This window comes from Chiloscyllium punctatum, chromosome 2 (assembly GCF_047496795.1).
Source record: "Chiloscyllium punctatum isolate Juve2018m chromosome 2, sChiPun1.3, whole genome shotgun sequence".
Taxonomy (NCBI): Eukaryota; Metazoa; Chordata; class Chondrichthyes; order Orectolobiformes; family Hemiscylliidae; genus Chiloscyllium; species Chiloscyllium punctatum.
In genome coordinates, this window is record NC_092740.1 from 46,361,331 (window position 1) to 46,376,156 (window position 14,826).

At 40.9% G+C, this 14,826-nt stretch overlaps 1 protein-coding gene across 3 annotated transcripts in view; it reads right to left on the reverse strand.

Moving 5' to 3' along the window:
- Window positions 1–1,662: 1,662 nt before the first annotated feature.
- ptcd2 (pentatricopeptide repeat domain 2) overlaps window positions 1,663–14,826 on the reverse strand; it is a 35,482-nt gene continuing 22,318 nt past the window's right edge. For all 3 annotated transcript variants that reach the window (XM_072581966.1, XM_072581947.1, XM_072581957.1), the window contains exons 6-10: window positions 13,911–14,002; window positions 11,489–11,602; window positions 9,210–9,284; window positions 4,978–5,091; window positions 1,663–3,439 (exon numbers count right to left, since the gene is read on the reverse strand). In XM_072581966.1, coding sequence (XP_072438067.1) covers window positions 3,215–3,439; window positions 4,978–5,091; window positions 9,210–9,284; window positions 11,489–11,602; window positions 13,911–14,002 — 620 coding nt within the window. In that variant the 3' untranslated portion in view covers window positions 1,663–3,214. The remainder of the gene's footprint in view (window positions 3,440–4,977; window positions 5,092–9,209; window positions 9,285–11,488; window positions 11,603–13,910; window positions 14,003–14,826) is intronic.

The window sequence follows — 14,826 nt, forward strand, 5'->3', positions numbered from 1 at the left end:
CCTGGAGTGGGAATGCCATTGACCAGCAGCCCGGAGTGAGAATTCCATTGACTAGTAGGTCAGAGTAGGAATAACATCGACCAGCAGCCCGGAGCATAATACCGGATTTGGAATACCATCAACCAGCAGCCCAGAGCGGGAATACCACTGACTAGTAGCCCAGAGTGGGAATACCATCAACCAGCAGCCCGGAGTGAGAATGCTATTGGCTAGTAGCCTAGAGTGGAAATATAATCGACCAGCATCTCAGAGCAGGAATGCCCCAGAATGCAAATACCATTGACCCGCACCCAGGAGTGGGAATGCCTTCAACCAGTAGCCCAGAGTGGGAATACCATCAACCAACAGCCCAGAGCAGGAATGCCATTGACCAGGATTCCAGAGCGGAATGGCATTGACAGGCGCCCAGAATGGGATTACCATTGATCAGCAGCCTGGAGTGGGAATGCCATTGGCCAGTAGCCCAAAGCGGGAATGCCATCGACCAACATCTGAGCGGGAATACCATTGACCAGCAGCCTGGAGCGGGAATAACATTGACCAGCAGCCCGGAGCAGGAATGCCATCAACCAGCATTCCAGAACAGGAATATCATTGACTAGTAGCCCAGAGCGGGAATACCATCAAGCAGCAGCCTGGAGTAAGAATGTCATTGACCAATAGCCCAGAGTGGGAATGCCATCGACCAGCATTCCAGAGCGGGAATACCATTGACCAGCATTCCATAGCAGGAATGCCATTGACTAGTAGCATGTAGCGGGAATACCTTCGACCAGCAGCCTGGAGCAGGAATACCACCAACCAGCAGCCTGGTGTGGGAATACATCGACCCACAGCCTGGTGTGGGAATAAATCGACCCACAGCCTGGTGTGGGAATACCATTGACCCGCAGCTCAGTGCTCTTGGCCCCAGTGGAGAGCCCTTGAAGAGAGACCGTGATATTTGTCTTTTTAAATTTTGCTTGTTTGTCTGACCTGAGGATTGTACTTAGGTACTCTGTATCTAAGATGGTGCTGTGTGTTGGTGACATTGTTACTCTGTAACTGATCTTGGAATTCACAGATATAACGTAACAATGTTCAGGATTTAGGAGTGGAAGAGAATTTGCACATGGAGTAGTTTGCATGGACAGAAGGGTCAAGGGTTTGTTTCTTTAGGCTGGGGGCTGATGAAGTATCAATGGAGAGCACTTGAGGAGGGAGAACCATATCAGTTAACATGGGAGCCAGGAAGGAAAGATAGGTCATCAAGCAGTTTAGGGTCAGGGAAGCAGGAGGTTGGTTTTGTGGAGAAGGTAGGATCTAAGAGGGCAAGGTGGAAGACAGGATAGAAAGACTCAATGATGCGAATTTAGGTAGGACAGAGAGAACCTTCAGAGGAGGTTTGGCGTGATGGGTTCAGGAAAGGGTCAGATGAGACAGCTGAAGCCGACTGTCATTAAGACTGGGGCCACATAAACAGGCCCCTGCTGTTGTCTGGGACAAGAGTTGGAGGAGGCAGGGATTTAAGAATACTGTTTGCAGCAAAGAAAAGCAGCCAGGAATAGTCAGCATTTTGACAGACTATAAGAGGACTCCATTTTATTACATGTGGTCTAGCTAGATCGAGCACAGTGAATTCTAAAACTATTTTTTTGAATGAAAATAAACGGAACACAGTAGTTTTCTTTAAATCTTTAATTTGTTACATCCAGAGGTCAATCATAATGGACAATCAAGAAAACACACTTTGTAGTTCGGAATTCTAATTCAGAATCCCTTACTAAGCCTACTGAATGAAGTCTATCAAAATAAAATATTGACGATAAAGGGAGCAGCTTCTTTCAAATACAGAACATTTACAGACGCACAGTTTAATCATCTTCTCAGTCAACTGTTTACAAACTTGAAAGAAGTATGGAAGACAGGTGAATATTTTTAAGTTACTGCGTGTTGACAGATTTTTGAGTTTCATTTCCTTTAAGAATTTAAACTGTGCACTGGACAAAAAGATTATTCATGCCATGAAGTTGCCTAGCAATAAAAATGTTTCAGAACACAAATTCCTTCATGCATTGAGAATTGTATTTGCATTGCATACATTGTATTACAAATGATTTACAAATTCTGAATAAAAGGTTATTTTATGACTCATTACGTCAACTATAGGACCTTTGAAGCAGCCAATAAAACTGCTGGCAAGATGGAAATGACTACGGTGAGGTGAACTCTGCCAGAATATTACAACTTCTAAGATAACACGACTTTATTCAAGAGAATGAGGGAATATCTTACTGTTCACTTAATCTTAGCAAAATATCCACCTGAATATATAGCTTGCATTTCTCTTCATGAAAATCAATAAAACTATGCCCCATTCAGCTGGCAACAAACCTGCAGCAAATTTGAGAAACTATTCAAACTGAATTCCTAACTGGTGAAATACTGTATATGCATCAGATGGATATCCCAAAGGATATGCTCAGCAGAGAGACAGAAGGATAGAATACCAACAGCTGCAATCTTCCTGACTTGGAGCTGCATTGTTCTTGTACCTTCGCTGGGTCAAAACCTTGCAACTGCCTTCCTATTAGCACTGTGGCTCTGGTGCAATGGTGCAAGGCAGCAATTTATGGAAAATATATATTGCGCCTAAAACTGGCTCAGTTCTGATAACACTGCAGGAAAAACAACTATGCAACATGTTTCACAGCTTTACGATAGTCTTTCTGGTTCAGATAGGGATCAATGATAGTTTTGCTAAAACTGGTTCTGAAAGGACTTCATGATTTTAGATCAGTGTACAAATGTATGGAAAATTAAACTGAATCATAAGTACATGATGAATAAATAACTAAGTTCAAGTGTGATAAAATAATTTGAAAATTTTGAACTCTCTGGAAGTACAACACAAATGTTATGAATCAGAAGCAATGTACCTTTCTGTATCCTCCAAAGACGTGCAATGTAGCATTCAAGTTACAGCACACTATGTTTACTTATTTTTGCCAAATGTGTAACTTTGGTCTTGGGCCTTTACTGTAACAATTACCACCTTCAAAACACACATCATCTTGCCTTAAGAAGTGCTCTGCATCGCTCAGTCTTCAAGTTTGCTCAAAACAGCGAAACCAGATGTTGAAAAACATCTGTTCTCTCAGCTGACACCAATAGCAGGGAAAGATGTCCAGGTACAGCTGTTCAACACTACCAAATAATGCACAATCCAGCTAAATTACTCTGAAAGTAAAGCTGACTGTAGGGGTTTGAAGGTCCGTCGACTAACTTTCCTTGTATCCAATAAAGGGTTAATAGGCTTTTTTCCATTTGGTGTTTGACAAAGCATGTCATCGAGACTCAGTGCTGTGATTTGACCAGACCTTTGCAGTGAGTCACACACATCTTCAAACCGTCTTTGAAGTTCCAGATTTTTCTCCAAGGTTTTGCATACTGCAGTCAGCTTTGATGATAAATAGACCAAAGTTAACATAGGTTTGTGATAAATGTTTATTAAATGAAACAGAGTTTTAATTTATTCAGATAAACACAAATTGTATGGTAAATCTAGACAGATAAAGAGAGAGACAGACAGACAGAGAGATAATCAAAACAGATAATTAAGCAGAGCGATGCTTAAATAACTCAGAGGATGAAACAATGTGTGTCACAGAGCTTTCACTGCAAGGGCATAAAAGGGGAGAGAAACCTTCAAACAACATCCTGGCAGATTATGCAATTCACCCTGAGGAGTAATGCACAATCTCCCAAGCTGTGCATCACATGGTGACTTTATTGTACATCATCATAGGTGCTGAATAAATGCAGCAAAAATATGCCATCAGTTGGAACAAGTAGTGTACACTCTCCTACATATACAGACACAAGGAACAACTCAACCTTAGTTAAGGGTAATGTAGTGGTAATGTCAGTGGATCAGTAATCCAGAAACTCAGACCAGTGCTCAAGGGACACTGATTCAAATTTCAAATGGAGAAATTTGAATTCAATTGAAAAATTTGGAAATAAATGTGGTAAACATGGTGAAAAGCCATAAACCCACCTGGTGTCCTTTAAAGAAGAATGATGTTACACAATCTGTGTAACTCCACACTCACAGAAACTATCCTCTGGGAATCTAGGCAGTAAATGCTGTCTTAGCCAAGAACATCCACAACTCATGAACAAATAAAATGAAATGTAACTGTCAAGTGATGTACTGGACCAGACAGAGCAAAAAGATGCCAGATTTCATCCTGCCTCTGCAGAGCATTAAATGGTCAAAGCCCAGTTAGATGTACCATACTACACCTGGCTTCTGTGCTTCTGAGCCAAGATTTGAGGAAATTAAAATGAACCAAGGTTCCCATTTCTGATTGCTATTCTCAGCAATCCAATTGAATTTCGTTTAAGTGAAGCTCTCCCCAGCAGCGTTTCTCACCGACAGTCACCACTGAGGCATAAACAAGACTGGTGTCTTAAAAAGAACACTCTTTGGGTCATTGCTGATCATCATAGAATCCCTACAGGGTGGAAGCAGGCCATTCAGCCCACAGAGTCTACATCGACCCTCCAAAGAGCATCCCACCCACATCCACCCCATCCCTGGGACCCTGCATTTCCCAAGGCTTACCCACCTAGCTTACACATCTCAACACTATTTTTGCACGGTCAATCCACCTAACCTGCACATCTTTGAACTGTGGGAGGAAACTGCAACACCCAGAGGAAACCCACGCAGGCACTCCACACAGACAATCACCCGAGGCTGGAACTGAACCTGGGTCTCTGGCGCAGTGAGGCAGCAATGTTATCCACTGAGCTTCGATGCTGCCAGCATTTACTACGCATTGCTAGCTGTCATGGAGGTGGTGACATGTGGACTTTCCTGAACCACTTCAGTCCTTTTGGGTAAGGGGCCCCCAGGATTTTGTCCCAACAAAGATACAAACAAACTTCTTAATCAATAAAGATGTTAAGTTTGTGCATTTACATACTTACCACTTCTTGGGAAATATCCAGCTTCTTCACAAAGGTTGGCACTTTGTTTGCAACTGTACTTTCCAAAACGGAAAGCAGAGTTTGTTGTGCCCCTGACAGAGCTAATAAAAGGACCTGAATCAAAATTATAATATTGTTATAGCCCTTAAATATAAAACATGTTCTCAGTTGCTAGTGAAAACATACTTAAATATCGGCCATTTTAAAAACTATAATTGGTCACATGTCAAAATATGTGAATTTAGAGGAATAGAAACAGCTTTATGCAAACCGTTGAGTTAATTTAACATTGTCAGCTCCCTCTCTCCAAAACCAATATAATCTGTGATGCTCAAAACTGAATTGTCTACTTTAGGTGAGGTTTAACCAGGTTTCTGATTCATAAGGTAACGTAAGAAACAGGAGCTGGATGGGGTAGGCCATTGGTCATTCAAGGCTGCTCCACTATTCAAAATCTGTCTTAACCACACCTTCCAGCATTATCCATCAATACACAACACTCTCCTAACCTCCACATTATTAAAAACAAAGAACCGTGGAGGCTGGAAATCTGAAACAAAAACAGAAAGTACTGGAGAAACTCAGCATCTGTAGAGAGAAAAATCAGCGTTATATTAATCTTGGAATATACTGAAGGCTTCAGCAGCCACAGCTCTCAGGTATAAAGCATTTTTGCCCCTGTTCAATCTGAAATATCACATCCTCACATTTGTATCCCAAACTCCAGATAAACTTCAACATTAACAATATTTTTTATAAATGTCCAAAAGATTTCAGTATTTTCTGCACATGGGCTTTGCATATTTCATAACTTCTTCTGAATCTCACTGCTACTTGTTAACATTTCCCTTATCTGCTTTAGTACACGTTTTTGCCTTTGGGTGAACTTTTTCTCTTAATAGTATCTTTTACCGATGGCTATAGTTGCTTAATTATACAAGTGGAGCTTTTGTCTTTGGGATATATGTCAGAGTAATTTGGGTAATTAAGCTTATGGCAGTCACAACTTTTAAGTGTCTTACAAAAATGTAATACCCTTAGGATGACACTCACTCACTCTCTCCCTCTACTCTCAATATCTCAGACGTTCCCTTTCTCCAGGCTTAGCGACTAATATGCATTTATTTCTCATCACTAAACAATCAGATCGACCATGATTTCATTGAATGGCAGCACAGACTTGATGGGCTCAATGGCTTTCTTCTGCTTTTACATCTTATGATCTTACATACATAAATTTACTACGGATAATATGTCCCTTTGTTATTCTAAAACATATTGTTTTAGAAAACTGTTCTAAATACATTCTGGAAATGTGTTCCCTTCATTATCATGCTAATATATTTCTTCTTGTCTGCATGAAAACTAAAATGACCTATCATAATCATTTCTTTAAAATATATCCTTTCCAGATCCCTATATATAAGCATTCGCAATTATATTACACTCAGACCCATGGACTCATAAAAGTCTTGCATCCATTCCTGAACACAGGACATTGGAAACACACAAGGTGTAATGCCTGCTTTCTACTATTGTAAGTGTGCCTTTCATAAATATTTAGATTTCTTCCTCTTTCAAATTTTGCTGTTCTTTCTATAGCCTGAAATCTTTATACCTAAACAATAAGGAAATAAACAGGAATAGAAGTATGCCATATATAATGTCATTCAGCAATATCATATCAGCTGGATGTAGGTTTGCTCGCTGAGCTGGAAGGTTCATTTCCAGACGTTTCATCACCATACTAGGTAACACCTTCAGTGGGTCTCAGATGAAGCACTGCTGATAATTCCTGCTTTTTATTTATGTGTTTGGGTTTCTTTAGGTTGGTGATGTCATTTCTGAGGTGAAGTCACTTCCTGTTCTTTTTCTCAGGGTGTGGTGGATGGGGGTCTAACTCGATGTGTTTGTTGATAAGAGTTGCGGTTGGAATATTCGCTTTTTAGATTAGATTAGATTACTTAGAGTGGAAACAGGCCCTTTGGCACAACAAGTCCACACCGACCTGCCGAAGCGCAACCCACCTAGACCCTCCCCCTACATTTACCCCTTCACCTAACACTACGGGCAATTTAGCATGGCCAATTCACCTAATCTGCACATTTTTGGATTTTGGGAGGAAACCAGAGCACCCAGAGGAAACCCACGCAGACACGGGGAGAATGTGCAAACTCCACACAGAGAGTTGCCTGAGGCAGGAATTGAACCCGGGTCTCTGGCGCTGTGAAGCAGCAGTGCTAACCACTGTGCCACAGTGCCGCCCTTTTTGATCTCATTAAAAATTTTCTGTCCAATCCCCATATCCCCCAATTCCTTTAAATGTCCAAAGATTTATCTCAGCCTTGAATAACCAAGCACCCATAGTTTTCAAGTATAAAGAATTGCAATGTTTATGACATCTGAATGAAATGTCTTCACAAGTCAGTCTTAAAAAACTGACCTCTTATTTTAAGACAGTGCCCCGATATTCTAGACTCTTCAGCCAGGGAAAACAACCTCTCAGCATTTAGCCTGTCAAAGTCATCCAGAATTTGACATGTTTAAATAAGAATACCTCTTATTCTTCTAACCTCCAAAGAATATAGGTCAAACCTTCCCAATCTTTTGTTACGCAACAACTGCTTCACCCCAGGACTCGGGAGAGGTTGAATAGGCTAGGACTGACCTTATTGATGTTTATAAAATCATGAGGGGCATGGATAGGGTAAATAGACAAGGTCTTTTCCCTGGGATGGGGGAGTCTAGAACTAAAGGGCATAGATTTAGGGTGAGATGGAAAAGATATAAAAGAGACCTAAGGGGCAACGGTTTCACGCAGAGGCTGGTATGTGTATGGAATGAGCTGCCAGAGAAAATAGTGGAGGCTAGTACAATTGCAACATTTAAAAGGCATCTGGATGAGTATATGAATAGGAACGGTTTGATGGGAGCTGGGTGCTGGCAGTTGGGACCAGATTAGGTTGGGATATCTGGTCAGCATGGACGTGTTGGACCGAAGGGTCTGTTTCCGTGCCGTACATCTGTATGACTCTGTGACTCAATGTTGTGAACTTATCTTGCAGCATCACCAAAGCAAATACATCATTTGTTAATGAAGGAGAACAAAAATATGCATATTATTTCAGGTGCTGTTTGCTAAATTTCCATACGATACTTCTTCACTTATTCCAAACTGCTCCAACAAATGCTAATACACCATTTGCCTTTCTCATTACTTGCTGTATCCAAATGCTAACCTTCCGAGTTCCTTGAACAAGGACACTCAAAGCCCTCTGAACACGAACATTTAAAAGTTTCTCACCATTTACAAAACATTCCCACTTTTGATTCTGCTCTTGTTTAGTCACTGAACTTAACAGCTGTGTTGTCCTCATGGTTTATGTTTCTATCACCGACAGACTTGGATAGATCATTCTCTTTACCTTCAACCTAGTCACTAATACAAGTTGGAAATAGTGAAGCCACAACATTCATCCTTGCAGCACTCCAGCTGGCCAACTTGAAAAATGATCTGCTTATCCTACTCGACACTTTCTCTCTATTAATCAATTTGTTACCCTCAGCCCCACAAGTCCTTAGTTTGTGCAATAATCAACCTGCAGCCAGATTTCTGTAATGGCCTTAATTAATAAATCCTTTATGTTATATTTTGTCCTTCTAAACTCATTTTTTTCATTTCCTGTGCTTTAGTAGATTTGTGTACAGAGTTTTGATTTAGATAGCCAGGTCTGCATTCACATATGTTTTACTGGCCTTCAGAATCCAAACTTTTCATTTTACACAATATGCATTGAGCGTAACAGTGCCAAAGTCACACAATCCATGTTCCAGATGGCACAGTGAGGGAAGGAATGCCCTGTCCTCTCACAACTCACTTTACAGCAATGTAACACCTGCTGTTTGATGGCATGATGGAACGGAAGTAAAATTAATTGGAGTTGGACAGGTTTTATTTTCCTCCTTTGACCTTTTTAGTTGCTTGTGTCAAAATATTCTGGTCAAATATTCCAGTGTTTAGGTGATTTGCAAATATATCAGTGCTGAAAAGGTAGTAAGTGAGACACAGCTGAGGTCAACAGGAACATGACGCAAGACTACTTTTCTGGTCAGTTCGACAAATGACTTGCCCCTTACTGCACTTTTTTTCATGTGATCTTACAGCATTTCTAGGACTGTGAAAGGTGCTAAATGAATCTAAAGCTTTCATTAATCATGATAGAGGTACTTACGTGAAGATTAAGACAGATTTTGCTGTCTGTATGCAAAATGTGTGAGTAAATTGACCGAGCTTTAACAATATTATTCTGAAATAAAACAATTAAAAAAAGACATTAGTTTTTCTGTAATACAGAAGTAAAAAGTAGTTTTCTGAGAAATTTACACTGATAGAATAACAATACTAGGATGCTCAAATTTAGCCATGATAGAACGCAAAAGATACTGTACTGATAACAACAATAGCTGGAGAAACACAGTAGATCTAGCAGCATCTGTGGAGAGAAAGCAGAGTCAACAGTCCAGAAGAAGGGTCACTGGACCTGATAAGTTAACTCGTTAACTCTGCTTTCAGCAGGTCTGCAAACATCTGGGGAGAGAAGGCAGAGTCAGTATATTGGATCCAGTGTCAATTCTTCTGAAATGTCAACTCTACTTTCTCTCCACAAAGGCTGCCAAAACTGAGTTTTTCCAGTATTTCTGTTTTCATTTCAGATTTTCAGCATCTGCAGTTCTTCGTGTTTTGTCTTATGAAAGATGCCATATTTATTTCGACAAAAGGTCTGCAAACCAAAATAAACAAAAAATTTCAAATTACAGTACATTACAGTACTAATGGATGAGTATGTAAATGTCTATTATAAAGACATCTCTGACACAGTCTTGCACTACTTAAATACTTCTGGAGAAATAGCAATCACTTTCCATTGGAATACTGAGGTGTTAAAGACTAAATTCTACAATAGAATACATTCGATGATTTGCATTAAAAAGTATTATACATCTTGCACTATTTCCAAGATTGTAAGCAACCTTTACACAATTGCAGGACTTAAGACTCTGTGCTACAGAAAATTCCTTTCAATCACCACAAGTCACAGTGATGGATGTGCTGGACTAAAAAAGATTTTCATCACTTGCTGAATCCCTTCACAAAGTGATCACTAAAATACCATGTGACCACAACTTGGATAGGGTGTGAAGGAAAATAAAGAGATAAAGCACAGTTCAATTCTTCTTAACGAGATTTCTTATTTACCCCGTGGATATAGTTGTTGCTGCCAGGACCATCATTTGGCACCACCCCTCACTGCTTCTGGAGATGGTGATAGGGAGCCACCTTTTTAAACTATTGCGGTCGATGTGGTGGTGAAAGTACTGCAGGTGCCGTTGGGCAAGTGCCTCAGGATTTTCATCCAGTTACAATATAGTAATGGGGATACATTTCCAGATCAGCACAATCTGAGACTTGGAGGTGGTCACAGATTTGGGTAGCACTGTGAAAGGAGCCCTGGAATGTTACCTGCTGTGCACCTTTTCGATGACGCACACTGCAGCTACAAAGTGGAAGTGCTGGAGAAGGAGTATAAATCAGATGCCAATCAAGTAGGCCATCCGGAGCTGCGGAGACTATTCCATCTCATTTTGACATATAGAGGGAGGACAAATGGTGGGAGGTCAAGAGACAAATCATGTAGCATACAATTCCCAACATCCCACCTGTTCTTATCGCCACGATACTTATGTATTTCTTTCACAGGAAGTTGGTGATGGCAAGACAAGGATTGTGTGCCCATGTCTAATTGCCCTTGAACTGAGTGGCTTGAGAATCAACCATATTGTTGCAGTTGGACTGGAGTCACAAGTAGACCAGACCGAGTAAGAATAGAAGATTTCCTTTCCTGCAGGACATCATTGGATCAGATTAGCTTTTGCAAAAATTGACGATTGATAGAGACTAGCTTTATATTCCAGATCTGTTAAATTCTGCCAATTCCACAAGATTAGCCTCTGGATTACTCATTCAGTGATATTGCCTTTATTTATCACCATCTCTTCTACAAATGCTCCAATTAAGCTTTTGATCAAAGGTAGCCCCCATTCTCTAGGCGGTGGGAAATTTGGCAACGGTAATGCTATCTGTTAAACGTTAAGACAATATGGCTGATCTTTCTTGCTGGAGTCCGCTGCATTGCTACAAACCTTTTAGATTACACCATGTGTGAGGTCATGGTTTATTTAGCAAATACAAAACATGGGGAAAAAAACTACAGGATTACCTTACAACAGTTACAAAAATTACCTTAAATCGTAATGAAAGCATGTAAGCTTTTAATCTGGAAAATAACAACTAAATAATTTACTGCTTTTTTGTAACACATATCCTCTAGTTAAAACTGTGGAAAACAGCACAACAGAGAACAAAGAATTTCCAGTAGGTCTAATTAGGACTCTGTTATACTCAGCAGCAAGATACATATTTCACCCTGTTAGCCTGTGAGGAAAACCGTACCTGCTTAATTACAAGTGCTACTGCAAAGCAGAATGCATGCCGGGGAATGAAATCTCCTCTTGCTAACGATTCTTCCAACAGCATGCTGCAGATCTTGTATGTCTCTTCGGTATTCTGCGTGAAGATTATTCAGATATTTTGCCAGGGCACAAATCTGGAGTTCAGTTAATGCAAACATACCCCAGAGAGCAAACCAACAGAGCATCCTCTCTTTACAAAAACAGCTGAACAAGGACAGCTCAGCTCATTACACAGTTACAGACCATACATTAGCCCTCTATTCAAAATGATGCATACAAGAGAAAACATTTGTGCAACAAAAAGTAGGAAGTAACTTACTGTGAATTACAAGAAAAATACATATCATTGAATTTGGTTGTGTTCTGCATATAAGCATAATTACCTCTGACAAAGCTATTTCTCTCAAAATTTAGCAATGTCTTAGTTCTTCTTCTGAGAAGTTTGCCTCCAACACAGTAGATCTTTATTTATTAAGGTCACTGATCTCTGTGGGTTTGATGCTGCACACAAATTATCAGAGCAGTCACAAACTCACTGAATGCCATTAAAAAAAAATCAATGGGCTAAATTGCCTACTTCAGCTCCTTATGATCTATCCTCACAGTATAAACCAAACGCTTGCACCATGAATCAGGAGCATCTTACCTTCCAGCTCTCACGTCTAGTGATTTGCTGCCATTCAGGACCTGTCAGACTTGTGGTGCCCAGCACAATGGAGCTTTGTCATGGAGAAGGTATGTTCCCTCTTTCCCAGTATCCTGTCCTCCTCCTGGAGGACTGCTCCAGTCCCTCCAGTAACTCAGTATCCTGTACATCATCTCATTGACTGCTCCAATTGTGTGGAGTACAACACACCAGGATGATGCAGCACATTCAGTCCAGACTACACCTCCAGACCAGCTCAGGTCAACACGTGCAGCATATCAAAACCATTGGTCTTCACCATGCTTACAATTAGCAGTGTAGAGAGGTATAGAGTCATAGAGATGTATGGAAACAGACTCTTCGGTCCAGCTTGTTCATGCTGACCAGATATCCAAAATAAATCTAGCCCCATTTGCCAGCACTTGACCCATATTCTTCTAACTCCTTCCTATTCATGCACCCTTCCAGATGCCTTATAAACGCTCTGGCAACTTATTCCATACACACACTACCCTCTGTGTGAAAACGTTGCCCCTTAGGTCCCTTTTATCGCTTTCCCCTCTCACCTTAAACCTATGCCCCTAGTCTTGGACTCCCCCACCCCGGGGAAAAGATTAGATTAGATTAGATTACTTCCAGTGTGGAAACAGGCCCTTCGGCCCAACAAGTCCACACCGACCCGCCGAAGCGCAACCCACCCATATCCCTACATTTACCCCTTACCTAACACTAGGGGCAATTTAGCATGGCCAATTCACCTAACTTGCACATCTTTGGACTGTGGGAGGAAACCGGAGCACCCGGAGGAAACCCACGCAGACACGGGGAGAACGTGAAAACTCCACACAGTTAGTCACCTGAGGCGGGAATTGAACCCGGATCTCAGGCGCTGTGAGGCAACAGTGCTAACCACTGTGCCACCGTGCCGCCCACACGATCTTGGCCATTCCCTCTATCCATGCCCCTCATGATTTTATAAACCTTCATAAAGTCACCCCTCAGCCTCCAATGCTCCAGGAAAAATAGCCCCAGCCTATTCAGTCTCTCCCTATAGCTTAAAACCTCAAACCCTGGCAACATCCTTGTAAATCTTTTCTGAACTCATTCAAGTTTAACAATATCCTTCCTATAGTAGGGAGACCAGAATCGAATGCAGTGTTCCAAAACTGGCTTAACCAATCTTCTGTGCAGACACAACGTGACATCCCAACTCCTATACTCAATGCACTGACTAATAAAAGCAAGCATACCTAAAGCCTTCTTCACTACCTTATTTACCTGCGACTCCATTTTCAATGAACTACGAACCCGCACCTCAATGTCTCTGTTTGGCAACACTCTCCAGGACCCTATCATTAACTGTATAAGTTCTGCCTTGATTTGCCTTTCCAAGATGTAAACACCTCAAATTTATCTAAATTAAACTCTATCAGTCACTCCTCGGCCCAATGGCCCCATGCGACGAATAACCGAGGGGTCTTTGATTAATGGTAACTTGCCCATACACGCAGGGCACTTACAGGCTACGGCTGTTTCTTCATTTACTTTTAGATGGATTTGATTTTATATAAAGTCAGCATGGGTTGCATGTTTATTAACTGAGCTCTCTGTATTCAGATGCTTTCAGAGGACGGTTTTCATTACACCTGTAGCTCCAGTTGGCATGGACCTAGGCATAAATCTGTTCTCACATAAGTAGAGAACTTTGAAACAGAATTAAAGCAGGAAAAGATTGACAGGTTTAAGAATTACTTACCATTTTGTAGCAGACTGCAAATGCTAGTGTATAAGTATCTTTACTAAATTTTATGCCTTGATTTTTCATTTCCAGAAGGACTCCCAGAGCACCTAACCAAATAAATATTATGTCAACACTGAATGATTGTAGAATCAGATCAAAATGCAATGACAGATATTACTGAATTAACATAGGCATGACATAAACATTAACTAGCACTTCAATTTGAACTTCTCATGGTCATTATAGATTATACCATTAATTACCCTGCAGCATTCAACAGTCCCTAATCTCTGAAATGTCCAATACTGAGCAGCATTCTGGATTCTCTTTGTATCTGGTCATGCGTGCAATCAAAGATTTTTTTGCTGGTTTAATCTAGTTAAGCAGTTCAGTATAATAATGATTGAATGTTGGAGTGTTTTGTTAAATGTCTTTCAGAGTAGAGTGTGTGGTGCTGGAAAAAGGCCATCTCTCAGCCCCCCCTGGCCCACAAGCCTCATTCCTGATGAAGGGCTTATGTCCGAAACATTGACTCTCCCACTCCTCAGATGCTGCCTGACCTGCTGTGCTTTTCCAGCACCACACTCTTGACTCGGATCTCCAATCCTCACTTTCTCCTCAATGACTTTCAGGTAAAGCATGAAACTCGGTACCATCTATCTGTTGCACTGGTTCATTTAGTTGCTAAATATCCTAGACACTTTGAACAAGTGCAGTTAGAATTCTCCCAATGCTTTAGCCAAACATTCTTCTATTTCAAAATAAAATTTCAACAACTCAGCCAGCTCCTAGCGGAAAACTTTAACAAAAGCAAAATAAAATGGTCAACAGAAACTGATCAAATTAAACCAAAATGCTGTTAACAGGGGTAATGGCATACCCAAGCCTCTGCAGTGCCCACTGGTCTAATGTTCCAGTGGATACTCTAGGC